Genomic DNA, 20,620 nt, shown 5'->3' with positions numbered 1-20,620 from the left:
AAGCGAGGAGCCGCTGACTCCTTTTCTTTGACTTTCAAACCCTTCTTGTGTCGAGTCCACAAATCATATAAAGAAAAAAAAATGTCACTTTGCAGAGCTGAACGGGGGAGCTTCTTTAAACGCTCCACAAGACGCACCAATGCATGACACTCGTCTGGAGTCAAAGGGCGGACGGAGGAGGGCATCAGCTCCAGGGTTCACAGCACTAATGCACGTCACCCACTGACTGACTGGACCAGAGGAGAGCAGTGATGGATTAGACAGAACCGCAAAGACGGAGAAATATTTTCTATCTAGAAAACGAACGAGGGGTAACTTGACGTCCGTGTCCATGTCCTTTTTTTGTCCCTGTGAGTCTTATAAAGGAATATAAAATGAATTACAAATAAGGCCACAAATGATTATTTCTCCTACTGATTAAATGGTTGATTGTTTTTTATTGTAAATTGCAGATTAATAGTTTAAAATGACAGAAAACACTGAAACATTTTCAGAGGTAACTTAGTCAAGTTAGGCTAACGATCACTTTAATTAGAGATAAATTAGCCGAACGCGCTTGATTCATCAGTTAGACGACTGACAGAAAACCAACAACAATGTTGATACTCGATTAATCATTTAAAAGTATTTTTAAGTAAATCCACCAATTCCAGCTGCTTCATTGAGAGGATTTACTACTTTTCTTTGTGGTATATAACTTTTAAATGAATACCTTTTAATTGCTTGGTCTATTAAAAGTAAAAAACGTCCATCACAAGTTCTCAAAATTGAGAAAAGTTTGAAAAACTCAGACATTTCATTTATTATCATATAACTTGATGAAAAGGAGGAAATCTTCAGATTTCAGAAGGTACAACCAGAAAAACTTTGGAACTGTCACTTTGAAAAATGACTTGAACTAATTAATTTATTATCAGAATTGTTAAATTGCAGCTTAATTTTCTACCAAAACCCAAAATATTCAATTTCCAATGATATAAACAGAGAAAAGCAGTTAATCCCCACACGTGAGAAGCTGGAGCCAGTAAATATTTCACATTTTTGCTCGATGAATGACCTACACTAAAATGTAGAGTGAAAAAGCCGCAGCGATGAGCACTCAGCAGCCTCAGTTTTAAGGGATGACACAGATTAATATTTTACCGAAACGCTCACAGACTTTCATTTAAAAATAAAAATAAAAAAAAAAAACAGAAAAAAGATCCTCATTCGAATTCATTCATTCAGCTTTACTGACTCTCATCCTCCTTCAGGGTTGCTCACTGAAGCATTTTGTATATTGGTCAGGCGTCAAGTGCCATGAGCTGAATTCACACATTCTAATCACCATTCAGCATTTGGAAATTTGCAAACATAACCCCCTGCTCTCATATGCTTTTCTATTATTGTTTCAGGCATGAAAAATAAGACAACAGCAGAGAATAAAAAGCCTAAAAGCCGACAGCGTCTCTCATCTCCCGCAGCCTTTTGCTGAGACCCCCCTCGTGGTACGCTCGGTGCAGCCTCTCGCCGTGAGCTTCATCGATTTCTCGTCCTAATGCTGCTGCACTGTGCATGGAGGAAGGTGCTGTGGAGCGGGACTGACCTTTATCAACGTATGCAGATGCTGGATGTGGGTGCAGGGGCAGGAGGGGCACCTCCACTGGTACCTCAGACTGTCACCCTGGCAGGCAGGGAATGAAATGAGAGCAGCGACCTGTATTGAACGCACCCCTCTTCATCTCTCTTTCAAGTGCGAGCCGAGGTACAACCAAAAAGAACTGCTGTGGATGCGACAGAGACCGGCCTCTTAAAGGCACTTACTCTGGTTAGAGATCCTGATTAACGCTGAGATGATTAGTTAATTACCTAATCAGTCACTTGTCAGACAAATAATCGACAACTATTTTGATTATTTCCTGCTTTTCAAATGACCAGATCGGCTGGTCGAATGTGGTTTTTGACTGTTGATCAGAAAAAATAATAAATTTACAAAGGTCACCTCGGGCTTTAACAACTTATGATCTGTATTTTTCACTATGAGCTGACATTCTGTGGACCGAATAACTGATCGATTAACCGAGAAAACAATGAAAAAAACTGTTATTTGCAGCACTGATCCTGATTTTTTCCAACCTGGGCCTCATTTTAAAACATTTTTCTACCAGGTTGTTCTCAAAAGTAGAACTGGAACAAACAATTATGTCCAGTATAGATTATTTATCTCATCAATCAATTAATCAGTCAGTCACTATCTCACAGAGACCAAAGTAACGTCTTCAAATTCTTTGCTCGGTCCAACCAAAAGTCCAAAAACTAAGCATATTTAGTTTTAGTAGACGCTAAAACAAATTAATTTTTGGCTTTTTTTCAAAAACTTCTAAAACTTTTTTCAATTATCTGAGCATAGAAATTGTTGATTATATTTTTTATCAATCAACTTAATTAATTTACTTATAAATTAATTTTCAAACACACCCCTCAGCTTGAAGGCCAAACCACTGTTTACCATAAATAGCTGTGAATGATCACTTCTATAATCTATCAAAATTTGCTTTTATTTTTGTTGTTTTTTAACTTGTTGCCTCGTCTGAAGCACTTTTTGCTCTAAAACTAAGGAGGGTGTGTTTTTAATCTGCACTTCCATAAAGCCAGGCGACTCACAAGAAACACATTTTAAAGAAGAGTCAAAATCAAAGCAGCAGAGGTCGAGATATCCTGACTTTGAGTCTCCAGAAAGCTCCCAAAATTCTGGAGCCTACATTTTCCATAATGCACCTCAAAAGCATCTCCTGACTAGTGAACACACATGCCCTTCAAACACCACACCTCCAGTTTGTAATACAAGCTTTGTCTTAAAAACGTGCAGCCTCCAAACCAGAACAAATCTGTGGAGCGTCCCTTTAACTGATCATTATGAGTTATTATCATTTCTTCTTCTTTCATTCTGGTTGACGCACTTCTACCATCAAGCTGCAGATATCACAGCCAATGAAAATATCCTACATATCCCACTCATCACCTCTAGGAGGCCGAAACAAAAAGTTTTTCCCAGCAGGCAGTTCCTATTTACAGCACATCTGATATGACTGAAGGCATCATCACAAACCAGCTCACACTAATTAAAGAAGCATTTCTAATATTTTGCTGCATGCTCAGGTTTCAGGCTGCCGATGATCACAACATCTACATTAAGAGTCTGCAGACAAGCTGTAAGGCTGGACTGGACGCTACTGCCAGAATGCTAGCGTAGCATGATAAAAAAGGAACATCCGGTGGAGGCGGGAGTCGAGGAAAACATTAGATTACAGAAAAAGCTTCAGTTCATTCAGTTTGTTCATTCATTTAATCCATAGTGGAGACATGAAAGGAGTTGGAGATCATACGCGGTAGAAAACAAAATTATATAATCAATCAATCCATCTAAATGCCAATGCTCTCATTGTTCTATAGCCGTTTCATTGTGCAATCAGCATTTACTTCATGATGATTAGTTAGATGAAAAAAGCTTGCTTGCTAACATTTGCTAATAATCATTAAACACTAAGTATGGCTGATGGGGACAAACGCTGTCATTAACCAAAGTAATGGACAAATTCATATTTGAGGAAAAGCCATCTAATTTATTTGAATTCATCCCACATGGTGTAAACATGTGTGTCGGAGCCAAATTCCACAGCAATGTATCCGATAAATAAAGCTTTCACTTCAAACAACGCATGAGAACCTTGTGGTTGAAGTGGAGGAAAATTTATGGGACATCAGAGTCAGAAGGATTCATCCTCTGGGGACCATGAAGTAATGTGGGTGAATTTACCTTTTCGTTGTCAAACAATCCAAACTAAAAGCTCTGATTTGACCCACACTGCAGCTTTACATTCCTCCACAGTGAGTCGGTGAGGATAATTCACAACAGCAGGTTGCTTTAAGCCAAATAAACATGTTATAAATAAGTACATTTCTCAATTATTTAAACATTTCTGAACGCTTTAAAAGCAGACTCATACAGTTCAGGCAAAAAGATCCTTAAAATACAACTTCTCTAGAGGATCCAGTCTGTGGAAGTGTTACCATTCTGTCCAGTGACGATTTAAAACAACTCAAACTTACTGAAAGTTTGCACCATTAGTCACTTTGTAAGTCATCTTTTCCAGGATAAAACTGGATTATAAAAGAACACCGTGTTTATTTGTTAAAACACTGGAGCCAAACACTCAAACAGTCAAATGGGTCAAACTGATGCACTTACTTCCATCCTAACTCTATTAGGCTGGAGAGGCTGTCAAAAGTTTGGGGATCCTGAATATATGATCCCCAGTCAGATTTACACACAAACACTCAGGGGGAGGCTCGGAGCTGGCGACATGCCCTGCACTGAATTGTGTTATAAATAAGCTTTAACTTAATTGCATTCCCCCAACTGGGAGGAACAAACGCAGGGCCAGCATATTTATTGCCACTCAACCTGTGTGTGAGTTAGTGCGTGTGTGCGTGTGTGTGTGTGTGTGTGTGTGTGTGTGTGTGTGTGTGTGTGTGTGTTTCTGTACAGTATTTGTAAGCAGGAGCCAAAGTGCAAATGCTACAATAAGTTTGCTGAGATAAGAAATGTTCTCATGAATCTTCCAGTACTGTATGTCTGTGGATGTGTTAGAACCTGTGTGAGACAGTCGGTTTTTTTATGAGTGTGTGTTAACAAACTGATCTCGGGTGATAGCAGAGGGAAAAGTGTTGGTGATACAGAAAACAATTTCATGCCATTTTATGGCCTGTAATTGCCTCTAAGGATGCCTTCGCTTCACTTGTGTGTAGCCCTGGTGGAAGTGCGGCTCCATGGACGAACACTGTGGTCCAGACTGAAATATCTGCTGGATGGGTTGTCATGAAATTTGGTACAGAAATTCATGGTCGATGGAGGATGAATCCCACTGAGTTTGGTGATCCAGTGACTTTTCATCTAGCGCCACCAGCAGGTCAAAGGTCAATCATTTGTTCAGTGAAATCTCAACATCGACAGCATGGACTGAACTTTCATGGTCCGCAGAGGATGAACCTACTCAATGTTAATCCCACGGCCTTTCCTCTAGTTTGAAATACCTCAACAGCTATTGGATGGATTGCTATGAAATCCCAATCATTTTGATGTTTAAGTGACTTTACATCTAGCGCCACCAGCAGGTCAAAGTTGTCATTAGTCCAGTGAAACATCTCAATATCTACAACATGGATTGGCGTCAAATTTTCCCTAGATGCATAAACTATTGACATTCCCATCAGCCTCAGCCGTACCCTGTGTTATTTACTAATTAGCAAATGTTAGCATGCTAACCTCCTAAACTAAGACTGCAAGCTTGGTAAACATAATACCAGGAAAACACCAGCATGCTAGCATGGTAAGATGTTAGCATTTAGCTCAAAGCACCACTATGCCTCATTAGCAAGGCTGTGGAGTCTTAGTCATGTTCGTTACTCATTACATCTTCAGCTTTGCCTCTGTGTGCTCTTCAAAGGTACAAAACTAAAGACAATGTCTGCAAGTCATCAAATCAGTCCATCATGCTTTTCTTCAGTTACACCTGGAGTTTGATTTCTTTTGATCCAAAATGTCAGACCTGATAGGATCACATGTGAGTCAGTATAACATTAGTTTATGAGCTCTGGTTCACTTTAAAATTGATCCAAACTGTCATGAAGCAAACACAAAAAATACTACAAAACAAACTTCACCACATTGCCAAAGAAAACAAAGTGTGGTTGCACCCCGAGGCACAGTAAAAATACAAAGACACATTCCAATTATTGAGAGGACAGAAAGTATGAGGCTTGCATGAATAAAACAACAGAAGTACAGCACTGAATGTGATTAGCTGAGCCTGAGATGATCCTGGATGTGTGTGAGGGCTGGCTGCAGGGTGGTAAGGTAAACCTCATGGGTCTATTCCAGGGTGTCTGGAAAAGTGCTGGCAGGGGGAAAAGCTGTATGGTCAGCAGGACGAGGATCAGCGTGGACATGTGTTCTGTCAGTCATGACGCCCAGAGGGGTGACAGCTACACATTCAAGAGATATTAAGAAAAAAGGTTGAGTGAGGGCGCTGCCTGAGCCGGAGGAGGTGGGGTAGACAGGAGGGGAAAGGGCAAATCCGTGCATCTTACCGTGACCATAATGCAGCGGCCTATGTCACGCTATTTAAAAAAAACATACGGGAGGTTTACGAGCACGGGAGAGTCATGCTCATACAGGCGTGACCGCAGTGGCAATTACTTTAGCTGATTCTGGTCCGTCCGCTGCACACCACTCATTTGTTTACGAATCCATCAGCGCCTAGTTAAACATCCGTCTCTCCAGGGATGGAGCTTCTCCACCTAGCAGCTGTGTTATCGTCACTGGGTCAAAGGAAACAGAAGCCTGCAACCTTCAGCCATTTCACTGTGTCAGAAGCAAACGCGTTCTATACCAGTGGTTCCCAACGTAGGGGTCGGAACCCCCAAAGGGTCACAAGAGGATTACAAAGGGTTTAGTCTGTTAGGGCTGCAAAAAAAGTTATTTTCACCTCTGATTAATCTGCAGATTATTTTCTCGATCGATTCCAATGAAACAAAAGTCGTTTTCTCGAGATAAATTATCTTGCGATCTCAAGAAATCTGCCTTTTGTTTTCTTGAGATAACGAGATATATTAACCCATTATTGCAAGAAAATGAGCTTTGTTATCTCGAGATAACAGCATTTAAAAAAAATCCAAGCACAGCCTTTATTCTGCAGGAGCCACTGCTCTGTACCACCTGAAAATGTGTTCCTGTTAGCCTCGTCTCACCTGCAAGGAGGCACTCTTTAACTTAAGAGCCACTTCACAGCTTTGACCATCAGAAGGTGTACATGTAAGGAGCTCACGGTGAGGTTCACATCCATTAGCTCAGAGAAACAGCACCGCCACCAAGAAACTATTAAACTTCGTGCTGAGAACTATTGTCTGGCTAAGAATTGGAGTGATGTATTCCAGAGCTCCAGATTAGGACTGTAATAAATTTCCACTCTGGTTGATAACAATGGACCAAAAGTGTGTCAAAAGAGATTGAGAGTCAATGCCTCGTAAAACAGGGGGCGAGAGAAAGGGAGAACATGAGGGCTGAAGCATTATGAGGTCTAATTGTCCTAAAGGACATCAAAAAAGCCCCTGCACTTTAACCAGGGAGCACACTCCAGCCTCATTTAACAGTGACTGAGCAGCAAGAAGGAAAACTGTCTTAACCACGTGCCAAGAAGGGAATCCTTCTGTTATTTCAACATCTATGCAAAATGGAAATAAACATAACATTTCCACTGTCAACGTCCATGCACAGCAGAGCTGGAATACCAACGCGAAGGCAATGGAGGCAAATAAATTCAGTGTTTTTACTCGTCGCTAGTGTGAAAACGACCCTGAGGAGAGCTTTCAAGGCAGTGGAAGAAACATCATTGTAATTATGCCTTTAGTGAATATTCTACACATTCATCCCCTTTGTTTTGTGTATGGAAATGTTCTCATGAATCTTCTAGTATGCTTCTGGATGAAGCTGTCACTTCCACTGCTCCTCTTTGTCTTTTTTATGGATGCACACGAAATCTAATTCATCACTATCCGAGTGTAATTATGGAAATTTCTGGAGATTTGTTGGGAGTTCTGTAACAGCAGTCTGCCATTTCTACAAAAGATCCAGAAGTCTCTGAAGGGGGAGGGAAAGATTTTCATATTAATACTCGAGCGTGTTCATGCATATGAACAATTTTCATTGTTTTAACTGCTGAGATGAATAATGTCCTGTATGTTTTGAGAAATCATATAATATTCATCATTACTCTACAGCCAGCGCATTAATCAACACTGACTGTGAGTTTAGTCAATATGCACAGTATGTCTCGTGAGGTCCCTTTGCATGAACAGTCATTCTGTACCCTGTGCCTCAGTGGAGACTATAAAAATGTATATTGTCAATATGACTGCACGTACTATATGTCAACAAGACCATTTGCTTTTATTCCACAGATGGTGATTTTGATTTTGTTTTTCTTTGTAATAACACAGCCTGTGTAATCTCACAGCCTCTTCAATGTCAATGAAAATGTCATGGTTTACATTTACGGCTGATAAAAAAAGCAACACTACAATTTTAGTTCTTGCTAAAAGGATCAAAGGTGAAACATTATGACCTTTGGCCCGGCCCTTAACCTCAGTCTTTCATCCGAACAATCCATTTACATGCTGTACTTTGATTAAATAATAAATCCTCACATCCTCAATGCATAACAGAGCTAAAGGATAGAGCTAGGACATGCCTGCACGCACCTCATACTGATATTCCCTGGATTGAGATGGTTTAAAAGAATAGTTCGGCATGTTGGGAAATGCACTTTTTTGTTGAGAGGCGTATGAGAAGATTGACACCACTCTCATGTCTGCCCGTTAAATATGAAGCCCCAGCGAGCATACGTTTAGCTTAGCTTAGCATAATGACAAATCAACAAAAACTATGCCATTTTTATACTTCTGTTTTCACATTGATTAAACAAACCAGATATAAAGTGTTAATCACTGAGTTTAGAGATGATGATAGGTGGATTTTGTTACCTTCGTACAAAGCCAGGTTAGATGTTACCCCGTGTTTCCAGTCCTTATGCTAAGCTAATATAAGCTAAACACTCCAACTATATTTTTACCATACCAATCGGAGAGTGGTGTCAATCTTCTCATCTAACTCTTGGCAAGAAAGCAAATATTTCCAAAAGTGTCTATTCTTTTAAAGCACTAAGCACTATTTGAATATGCCTTCTGATTCGTCTTCCAGATTACTCGTGTTAACGACTCAGTGTCAGTAATTTTCAAATTTATGAGACGTACGATGACGGAACTGACACGACTCAATAAGGGAGGCAATTAGATTTGTTTAACACAGGTCCCAAGTGTTTTCTGAAATGTTCTAATGTGATAATTATTTGGCCATTAAGTCTGATTCTTCCATCACATCACTGCTGGTACTGATACTAGCGTTTATCAATTCACAGCGTGTCAAGTTGTGCACTCTCACAAAGGAGCGGTGCTGCACTGTAAGAACATCTAACTCGTAGCACGATGTGCAACACAATGAACAGATCAATAGACCAGCATTCCCTCACAATGCCAACAACATCACAGCAGTCTCATAATGATAGTCCTTCTCCACATCTCTCCCCTCGACTCCCCCGGCAGCTGTCAGGCCCGGCCCATAAAGCATCTCTAACATAAATCAAGCAAAACCCTAAGAGCTCAGCAGGCCCCGAGAGCATGCTGATCACCCCGACACTTATTCCCCCGCCGCCGGTCTCCTGGGCTGCCTCAGCCCTCAGAAACCCACACCCTGGAGCACAGACCCTGCCAGTGAGCCACAGCGCGCTGAGAGGGTCCTGATTGGTGAGAGAAGGGGATGTCACAGGCGCATGTCACTTTGATTCAGCGCCTGCAGACCAATGTGTGAGATGCAAGTGGATGCAAGCTGTGAAATAAACAAATCAATATTTCTCAAGAGATATGGTCCCGTGCACATGCCAGTATCCCAGAGCAACTTCCTGACATGCATCGGGCAAAAGGCTGTAGTATCATACAATACACAGCCCTGATCCTATTTGTACTACAGTACAGTATGTTGCTATTACTGCAACACAGCCAAATCTGCCCACTCAGCTGTAAGCCTATGTGTTTTGTTGTGCAGTATTGTACACAGATGGTACAGCTAACAAGGCTACATAACATAACACAATTTACATAAAACTTCACTATTACTCATAGATGCTTACCAACAAACTGCATGTTTTATTAGCATGGCTGCCCCCAAAAGGATTCTTGTCACTCGTCATGATTTGTTCTGCCTACTCAACCTCAGAGACTTGCATGTTCTGATTACTACATGGGCCTGAGCCTGACCTATGACATTTGTTGTGGTAATTTTCTCTCTCTTTCCGTTATCCTGCACCGTCTCCCATACTGCTTTCTTTCAGTTGATGCAGATTTGACACAGAAACAACAAAAAAAGAAGAACAAGAGCAAAAATCCAGAGTTCAACAAAACAAAAGCAGCAGGGATTAAAGAAGCGGGGGGGGGGGTTTACTTCAGGACTTCGTGTTTCCACAGCTGTGTGACGAATCCTAAAGTTGAATCCCAATTGCATGCCACACACACAGGTTTGCACTCTGATGACAGCAAAATCTCTTGACAGGAAAACAAGGGGATATAGAGTGCACGCTCAGATGAGAGGGTACGGTGTCTAACCACATAAAGAAAAAAGCTTTTAAAATTCACAGAGTGATGAGTGCGAACAGCACATGAATAGGTTACCAAAGTATGTTCTAAATTAAATGATGTCAAGAGGGAAAGAAGACAACAGTCTTTGTATCAAAAGCAAATGCTAAATGAGACACATATCTGGCAGATTGCTGACTAGCTTTGAAGCTAGCTATCATATCATATATACTGTAGCTATCGTTTCTTGACAGTTTATCACCATCAAACTGCTACTCAAAAACAAAACACACAGATCAAAGGGATGCAAAAAACAAACACACAAAGAAAAAAAATCTTATTTATGGCTCTAAACTAAATGCACTTCATGTTCAATAACCTTGGTTGACTAAAAATCAGGCAAGAGCCAATAAGAAATCGCGAACGGCACGTTAACAAAAAGGAACTGCCACACAATTATCAGACAAAAAAGCCGTCTTACCAGGTCTCGTCGTTTTTGAACTCCAGCTCTCCGTACGTGTCTTCAAAGTCCTCCCCTCCTCCTTTGGCGAGTCCCTCCATGGTGCGATAAGGCACAATGACCGTCCCCCTTGCTCCGGAAGTCCTCAGCACTTTCACTTCCATTATACCGATGCTCTCACTGACGTGCGCCGAGCCGCTCTCAAAGGTGAAGATGCCCGAATGATCGTCATCCAGAATGGTCACCGTGGCCACGCTGGGGAAGCCCAGCATGGCCTTTGGGTACGGGAGACTGTTGGCGGACAGCACCTCGTCCTCAGTCTCCAGGACACGCAGATTACTGAGCCGCACAAAAAAGTGCTCGTCCTCTTCAAAGATGTCGTCGTCTATGATGCCAATGTTTATTTCCTTGAACATCTCTCCTGGTTTGAACACTACTGTTCCCTCTGTGAACTCATAGTCCGCCCCAGCGTTAGCTGAACCGTCCTCTGTCTTATAATCCACGTAGATCGTCTTGTTGATGTCGCCACCCTTTCTGCCGATGGTCAGTATGGCAGCGCCACAGTTCTCGAGGCACTGGTAGACAGCAGGCTCGAACGCAATTCGAGACACATACTCTTCTGGCTCCTCCACATGCACCTCTTGCACGCTGGTGCTCTTCTTCGCCTGCTCTGCGACGTGCTTCTTCAGGATATTTCCCGCGCCTGTCATCATGCGTGTAGCTTGGATGCGGTAGAAGGCACGGCTCTTTTGCTGGTGCGAGAGAGCGTAGTAGTTTGCCATCTCGACCAGCTGATCCAACTCTTTCTCTGGGTGCTTCTGCTTCAGGTCTTTCAAGATGCGGATCATGTCGCGCCGGGACTCGTCCACCTCTTTGCTCTCGATCAAACCAACAAGATTGCTTGCCGCACCTCCGTCCATGAAGTGGGAGTTGACCATCTTGCCGTCCATCTCAATCCCCTTGGAGCGTTCGGCCTCCGTCTCGATGATGACACCCCTGTGCTTGTCTGTGCGATACTTCTTGTGCATGAACTTGTAGAAGAGCAGTCGTCTGTCTGCTACCCAGGCAAGGAGTACGCATATGGGGAAGAAGGCCAGTGTGAGTAGACCCTCCCAGACCTGGACTACATTGGGAGAAAACACAGCCAGAATCATGTAGAGCCAGATGTAAGCAAAGATGCTCCAGCCTGCAGTGACAAAGAACACTCTGAGGTGTTTGACCTTGCGTACCTCTCCTTGGGGAATGACAGACACGCAGAGGCCAATGATGACAAACATATTGAAGGCTGCACTGCCGACAATTGTGGAGGGCCCGAGCTCACCAGATTTGAACTCGTGTCCACAAAGCTCAATTACTGAGAGCATAATCTCGGGGGCAGATGAGCCCAAGGCCATGAGGGTGAGGTTCGAGACGGTTTCATTCCACACCCGGATGGTGGTGGTGGTTGTTTCTCCATTGGGCCTCTTGATGACAATTTCCCTTTCCTGGGAGGTGATGACCTCAATGGCCGCCATGAAACGGTCAGCGATGATGGACACTCCGAGAAACATGTAGATCATTGCCACAAAATACACAATGACCCGTGCGATCTTGTCTCCCATGGAGGGATCCTCAGGATACCAGATGGGCAGGATGATTCCTTCATGACACTTGGAGTTTCCCGAACAGGTCGCATTGCTGGGGGTTACCGGAGGGCTCGGAGTGGTCCGGGCCTCTGTACAAAGGAAGGCTACAGCCACAGAGACCAGCCCCAACCAGAGGCAGGCTGATGACCCTGGCTTTACAGGCTTTGAACCCTCCATGCACCCTCCTTCGTCTCAAGGGTCCTTACCACACTGACAGTCCCTCTGGGATCCAGCACTGGGCTGTGCTTTTCTCCACCCACCACCTAAACACAGCAGACAGAAGCAGAGATGATAAGGATGTTATATCTTTATGACAAGACACAAAGAGTTCACTCTCATATGATAGATTCAGACAGGGGCGGCAGTGGTAAAACTACTGCATCATGTTGCTTTGTATCTTTTTACTAGATACATAAATGTATCTGTTGCTCGATTAATATTTATTGTATTTATTTAATGCATTACATACTGAACTGTTTTAAAATGCATTCATTTTTAGTCACATAATAATTCAATAATTAATGGAATCACATAATGGTCCAACCTTAGGGTACTTCAACACTGTTTTAAATCCCAAGTTTGAGCACAAGTGTGTAAGACTGTGTGTTTGCATTTCACAGGGAGAAACACACACTGTGTCTGAAGCAAGAGAAGAATTTCTGAGTGCAAGAATGTAAATTATCCCACTGTCCTTCTGTAAGACTTCACTGAGTTCCTGCTGCTGCTTTACAAACAGCATAGTCATGAGACCTTTATGTTATGTACAAGAGGCGGGCCGGAAAATATTTCCCCATGCTCAGAGGTCTGTATACCACTGTGTGAACAATGTAGGTAACAATTATTAAATAAAATCAGAGCCTGTGGGCTCATTTCCTATCATAAAGTTTATTTTCAGTTCAGATGTGGCTATGCGCGCCCAGTAATGTGGATTTGAGCGTGATTGTCTGAAGTCTCGGGGGTAATACACAGCTCTGAACCAAACAGCTCGCTCAGCAGGCGTGCAATGTTGCCAAACTAAGCACTGTCCAAAATGTCGCATTGGCAAAAAAACAGCAGAGGGGAGGCAGGAGACCGTCAAGAGGCAAACTGAAACAAAGGCTACAGATGTCCCGTCCAAATTCATTATATACTGAGCGCTAAATGCACACTTACCACTTCCGCAAGAGAAAGCAGCATTACAATAACAATCCAGACATTGTCCAAAATCATAAAAGCTCAGACTAAGCATCTTACGCACCTCTTCAGCTCTTATGAGACAGGACTTGACAATTCTTTTGATGCTAACAGCTGAGGCCAGAGGCAACGGGAGCGTGAAGCTAACCAGCCCAAACTTTGAAGATGCGAGCTGCTTAAAGACAGAACACAGGGGATTTATTACAGAGGCTCTCTTCTCAGTGGTACCTGTGATTATTCAGTGGTTCAGGAGGACGGGTGGGGCCTCTCTGCAGCCTCCACTACACCTTTGGGCCCCTGAGACGCACAGCCAGTTTAGTCTGAATTAAAATAATATCTTCAGAGAGATACAGAGCGTGTAAGTTAATCATTCTGCCCTGAATTCGCTGGAGAATTGCAATTTTTTATTACTGTCACACTTGTTTCCCTTTGCTTTTATTGAGCTAAGTGTAACTCAAGTCTTTCCACATTTTGTACCTAAAAGTGCATTCCTGTGTTCTGATTTCTGGTTAAAGGGTTGATTACCTCTGCGGCCGCCTGCACTAAAATGTGTACAGTATGCTCTCGTGGCACTTTAAGGCACTTTGGATAAAAGCATCCATTAAATGGCATATGTTATGCTGCGTAATGCAGATTTCTTATTTGATTTAACTCTTATGCACTACACTGGATCTGAAGGCTTAAAATAACTCCAACCACTTGAGCTCCCAGGTGATATTTTTGGAAATGATATCTATCATCCAGACAGACCACTGGCCAGTTTGGATGGCTGACAAAATTTTCAATGGAGGTGTGGATAGTCAAACAGGAGCTGGCATATTTGAAGCCCTCATGCCAATTTAAGTGCCAAATATTGTCAGAGCGGTGTCAACACACACCTAATGTGTGCAGAAAACCTGGCAAAGTTTCTATGAACGTCTTGTGCGCAAATTCAGGCATTAACAAGACCAATTAATCTATTCTGGAATAAGTGATTCCTTATATTTCTAATTTTATGGTTCACAGGTACACATAATTGCATCACTGACAGTATTATTATGATGTCTTTTGAGGGATCACAACCTCAATGACTTTCAGAAAGATATGTCGTTCCAGAAGTGCTTTTCTTAGAGGTGATAAAACTGAAAAATTAAGAATATCTCAGCTTTAAATGAAATTCCTCAGATGTTAAAAAAAGATGTTGATTGCAGAGCAGCACGCTGATGTGGGAGACAGAAAAGGACGACAGCAGAGGCGGGGAGACGAGGAACTTGAATTTAACTGAATCAGCAGAGCCACTTACATGGACAGGAGCCAGCTATACAATCCCTGTGAGAACCAACAGCGCTGAGCACAAACAAAAACAACAGGGAAATAATTGAGTGATAAAGTTGTAACCAAATGAGAGAAAGGTTGAGTCTGAAAACTATGGATTTTGGAGCTGCTTTTTTTTTGGCTTTTGTATCTTGTCTGAAGGTTTAACAAAGACTCTCACCTGCACGAGTAAACTTTTGGGAATGAAGAAAATGTGTGCAGTGCTCAAAATGCAGTCATAAACCTTTATCAATGTACAGTAAATGAGTTTTATTCGAGAAACTGACAGCAGGGATAAGTTTTTGAAGGCACTGGGAGGCAAAGGGAAATGCTCCTTCCTGTTTTAGAATCCGAGCAGCACTGCTGACCTGCTATCTTCTCCCTGTCTTCTTTATTGCATTGTGGCTAGCTGGGCTGGACGGGCAGAAACTGCAATGAGGCAGAAACAGACGAAGCATCCAGAATTTAAAGGCTCGAGAGCCTCTCAGTATGTGTCAACCTGGGGATGGGAATGATTAAATGACTGGTCATCTAATTGTTTGGTGATTTACGAGAGGAAGAGGGTCCTAAATCCATGTGTGGAGTCAAACTCAACTCATGTGTTTTAGACTTGGGTAAATTACATTTGTAAACAGGTTCAAACTCACTATTTTTTGACTGGACATTTAAAAAGCAACATGATTCAGGTTTACTCCATTTGTCATGCAATTACTGCTTTTATTGGCCGACACTGAGATACTATCACTTCATCATACAGCAACATAGCATTGATTTAGAGTCATGCGTGTGTCCTCCTGATGAATGGAAATCCAATATTAACTCTTCCTTTAGCTCTGTTTTGTTCTCCACCTCCTGAGGGAAATATCTGGCTCTTTAGCTGCTAAATGCTACATAATGCTCATCTAGCAATACTTAACTTTGTCCCCCTACTCTTTGATACTGGGAAGGTGGTGTACACTTGTTTTTTAGAGCTGATTTCAGGCTGCAAAGTTCTGTAGAGCTGAGGAGATTTGGTTTCATCACTACAAACCTATTTTACATGCAGGTAGTAATGTGAGGCATTGTTAATAATAAAATATTGGTTACAGCAGCTTTAAATGAGCTGAACTGTCCTATCCTTCCAACACTTCACTGTAATTTCCTGCAGCTTTAATGCAGACAGTTGGAGGCTCTTGTCTCTCAGTGTGTGAATGTGTGTTATCAGAGCATGGAAGGAGGACAGTGATGAAAAAGAGTAAATGAGCTCAGCCAGCCTACGCTGGATAAACAGACGTACAACAAAATGGCAAACAAGCCAAATACCCATAAATCCAAGAGCAAACTACCAGAGTGACACAGAGAATTTTAAAGATATAAGGCCGTACAGTAAAGCTGGACAGAGGGAGTCAATTGCCTCCTAAGTACCCGCTGCCTCGTCCCATTAGACATATAAATTTCACAAGCGGAATAAAATCGTGCTCAGAAAGATTATTTTGTAATTGTCAACTAGTTGTGCTGATTTCTGGGTCTCCTGAAAGAGACGTTTGCATTGTTCTGAGTGGTTTTAATCATTTTTAAAAATGCCAATCCTGGGAATTGAATTTCACCTCAGTGAGACCCCCCCCAAAAAACGGCGAGTACCACTAATTTTCAGCAGCGTGTTTTAAAATAAACATGATGCCATCTTTTTATCAGCATAATGAGGAAATGTTAAGTAGCAGGAAAACATTCTGACAATGTGTTTAATTTTTTGTCCACGACATCCGATACAACTTCTGTTCATAGGAACTAAAGCATTATTTACCTATGCACCGACTTAAAAGCCCCATTTACGCCTGGTACTAACATGTGATCGGTATTGGGACACTTATCTGGATAATGACATTTACACCTGGCATCAGTAAGTGTTCTGTTTTTATCGATTCTGCCCACATTTGATCTCCACATGCAAATTATTCGGGGAGGGCTGACGGAGCTGTCAACAAGCACGCCACGTCCCAGGTGAAGAAAATCGATGCATGTCATTCAGTTTCAATTCACTTTTTGTGAGGACAGACTCTGTAGCGACTGCTACTACAAGCAGGATTTGTTATGCAGCTTAAGGTAGCAGGAGGAGGTGGAGTTAAGCGACCTTTTAACTTACTGGGTGGATTTTTATCTTAAGAGTGAAGTCACGTTGTACAAACTGTATTTATACCAGTCCGCTTCCAGATGTGCTGCAGCCAATCGGTCGCATTCTGACCACAATGCATTCTGCATGCAGAATGGCTTCATCCAGATATGATATCTGGATACGGGTCGCATGTTAATGTAAAATCTGAAGTAGCTAAGCAAACGCTGGAACCTGCAGTTCCCATAATGCAACTGATAACACGGTGCACCTGACCCTCTCTGATTGGCAAATGGCCACTATGCACATCCGTAGTTCCTAACAGAGGATTTATGCTACAAACTCAATCTGAGATAACCCTGATGACATCACTATTACATCATCAGGTTCATTTTCTCTTGACTCCAGAGACAATGAAGACATCACACCACTGTTTTTCCACCAGTACACCATGAGTGGCCCTTTAAGAAAATCTTAATATTACAAAAAACACTGGTAATATCGCCAACGGGGACGGAGTGATTGATTGATTGACTGGTTGATTGATGGATTAGTCGGTTGATGGACTGAGAAACCATTTAAGAGACACAAGCACAGAGTCTTAAGCAATAATGTAAAGCTCATAAAAATAATTACATTGAAGCACTCAGACAGACTGTTCAGGTGTATGACCTCTCAATTGATTTTCCATCTCAACACAAATTGCATCAGGCGCCATCAGGTGATGGAGAGCGAACGATTCCATTTCTCCACGTGTACCAACATTAGAGCCATGACCCCGAAATTAGGCGCTACACAAAGCAATTTGCATACTAATTATTGTTTTAATTATTGTGTTTTGCATTGTGAATGTAGGGGCGGACCGTCGCTGGAGCTATAATTTAGAGTTGTAATCACCAGAAAGCATTAAAATCAACTGACAAAGACAAAGCTGTCGACAAAAACTGCACATGAACTTAGAGCCATATTTCAACTGACATTCCTGAATTAAGGGTGGAGTTCAGCTCTGACATATTCCAATTAAATCCAACACTGACCCCCTCAGCCACAAATAGTTGAGGGTGAACCCACTTAAACTCTATTTACATAACTTTTAACCACTTTTTTTCTTTAGAGAATATAAATAGAACTCACTGATATTACTAAAAATAACAGAATCTTTTCATTTATGTCGCAATATCTAACTATTGAGGATATCGTGTATTATTATCATTATTATTATTATTATAAAGTTAGACTGAAGAAAAATACCAAGTTAAAATATTATGACAGCAAAATATTTTTACTTTCATGCGTTAATCATGATAATGGTGTTTATTAATAAACTGTACCTCCCAGCTAATAAAGTGGAGCAATAAAAAATCATTAATAAAGTGTGACACTGATTTTTTTTAAGGAGAGACTGGGGCAAATATTATTATGTTGAATCTACATCTATTTTGTAACTAATTTCACAATTAAAACATACAAAGATTGTTTTTTTTAATGATGCTTTTCATGAATTTTCATTCCTGTCCAGGTGGGAAATGGCTGAAACATCATTTAGACCATCATCAGCTGACAGTAATATTCTTATTTAAGGCCAAACTGGTTAAACTCCTTTAGTTTTCATTTCACTCTTAGAGCTGGAATAAGCTGATAAATTGATTAATCAATTGATAGAAGATTAATTGGCAACTATATTGATGCCTGATTATTCTTTTAAGTTTTTTTTTGTTTTTTTTTTGTTAAGCAGAGATGACAAAAATTCTCTGGTTCCACCTTGAACATGTTAATATTTCCTGGTTTTCTTCTGATATTAAACAAAATGAACATTATCTGCGGACTCTTGGTCACATCAGTCAAGCCATCTCCACATGTCAACCCTGACATATGAATTTTTACAAATATTTTTGGACATTTAATGGCTCTGATTGATCAATAAAACAATCAGCTGACAGACAGCAGCCGCCCTGACCAGTCTGACTCTGGATGACGGAGGATTGTGAGGAGAAAAGCGCTCAATGATGTCTGATTCCAGCGTCTTGAAGTGGTCACCATGTCCACCCTCCTGCGCTCTCGGACTGATGCAGACAGCGTTATGGCTGAGAGGTGAGCTCTGCTCACACATCACTTTCCTATTTTGGAAAGACGGGTCTTGTTTAAGGAGGCTATTTGAGATGCACGTAAACATGGACTCAGCAGACACACGGAGAGCCTCAGCTGTTGCTGATTAATCATCATTTCGCCGCTCGCTATGCCGATGTCAGAGCTACCTGAGGGGGGAATCCCTGCTGGAGCACCCACAGGCCCGCGCGTTGACTCGACGGGTGCGCACAGGCCTACGTGTAAAGACGCGCACAGAATACACGAGCCTATGTTCTTTAACTAAAAGCCCTCACTGACCTGAGGAAACACTCCAACATCATCTCCAAACAGCCGCGCAGGAGACGCCAGAACACACCAGCAGGGGCGAGAGGCTCGTATAAAAACTGGAAATCCAGGTGTTCAGCCAATCAGCAGCTCGGCAGGCTGTATCCGATACTTGCGTTGACGGACGCCAATTATTTTAATGGCACACCCATTAGACGGTATCACGAATCCATTTCAGCGCGTAGCAATGGATCATATCTGCACAATGCTGAGCGGTGAGCGCGGATAGGGGTTAAACCCTGAGCAGAGCGAAGCGCTCCGGGATGTCAGACCACATTCATTCTGGATTCGCAGCTACATGGATCTGGAAATGCATCTAATATGGTTTCTATCATCTGTCACACATTCACTAGAAAGCCTGTCTGAGTCTTGCTCTTCATCGCTGATGGTGTGCCGGGTTGCATCACTCATTAACACACTGGTTATTTCCTATCACTGAGTTTGCATCATGCGTTATTTTAACCTACCTGGATCTGTATTCTGGAGTTTATGTAGATGCTGCGAAATAGCTCCTGTCCGCCCCCTTTATTATTGTTTTTGCCGTTCAGATCAGCTTGCCAGCAGTCTCAGAATACTCTGGCTGTTTGGATCTCTTTGCTCCTCGAACCAAAATCCCCCGGCGAAGCCACTGTGTCGTCCTCATGTACGGAGAGGCAGGTCCCCAGCCTGCTCGGTATTGGCGATTGGATCAAGCCGGCCAGAGGTGATCGCCTTTCGTCCTCTCCTGCCTTGGCGCCCTCCTCCCCAGATCCTCCCTGTCTGACGGATTGACCGGGTCGCAAAGCTGTCAATGACGAGAGAGGAGGAGGAGGAGGTTAGGAGGGGAGGGGAGGGGGGTCGGTATTTTAAGATAAGAGATGGATCTTCTGAGCCCGTCCGCACGGCTCTCCCTCCTCCTGCAAGCCGTGAATCAGCGCTCTCCTCCTCCCCCTCTGTCCGCCGCGATAGCGCAGGAAATCTATGATGTCGCTCCTGTAGGTAGGCTGCCGTGGAGCTCCTCTTTCCCGGCTGTCCTCTCTGCACAAACGGCACTGCAATCAATGTTAAACACCGCCTCACGCCTGAAACGCGCTCAGCTGTGCATACCGGTTTTTAAGTTACCCAGGCTGTCAGCTGGACTTTGCGCACCATCGGAATGACCAAGACTTGTCTCCTCTGCGCTGACTGCGAGTCGGTTTCTGGAGCTTACAACGATCGCTGGAGATGAGCTGTCATCCTCGGAGAATTATTATTAATTTGAGGCATATTCTCACGCCGGCAGAGGTGTGAAATGGTTGCGCCCTACAGACCTCCGCCTCCCGTTTTTTAAAAGTCACACAGGCTCGGTTAGGCGCGCAACTACGT

General features: G+C 42.5%; 1 protein-coding gene across 2 annotated transcripts in view; it reads right to left on the bottom strand.

The window, feature by feature from the left end:
* Positions 1-20,620, bottom strand: part of slc8a3 (solute carrier family 8 member 3) — a 108,216-nt gene extending 87,596 nt beyond the window's left edge. Inside the window, exons 1-2 of one of the 2 annotated variants that reach the window (XR_013078134.1) lie at positions 19,744-20,606; positions 10,706-12,572 (exon numbers count right to left, since the gene is read on the bottom strand). Coding sequence is in view for 1 of the 2 variants with exons in the window: in XM_076748368.1 (XP_076604483.1) it covers positions 10,706-12,486 (1,781 nt within the window). In the remaining variant the exon portion in view is untranslated. Of the gene's footprint in view, positions 1-10,705; positions 12,573-19,743 lie in introns of both variants that reach the window. The other variant, XM_076748368.1, reaches the window with a different exon arrangement.

The sequence above is a fragment of the Chaetodon auriga genome, chromosome 14, assembly GCF_051107435.1.
Source record: "Chaetodon auriga isolate fChaAug3 chromosome 14, fChaAug3.hap1, whole genome shotgun sequence".
Lineage (NCBI taxonomy): Eukaryota > Metazoa > Chordata > Actinopteri > Chaetodontiformes > Chaetodontidae > Chaetodon > Chaetodon auriga.
Note: the sequence above shows the minus strand (reverse complement) of the source record. Positions and strands in the feature narration are given on the sequence as shown.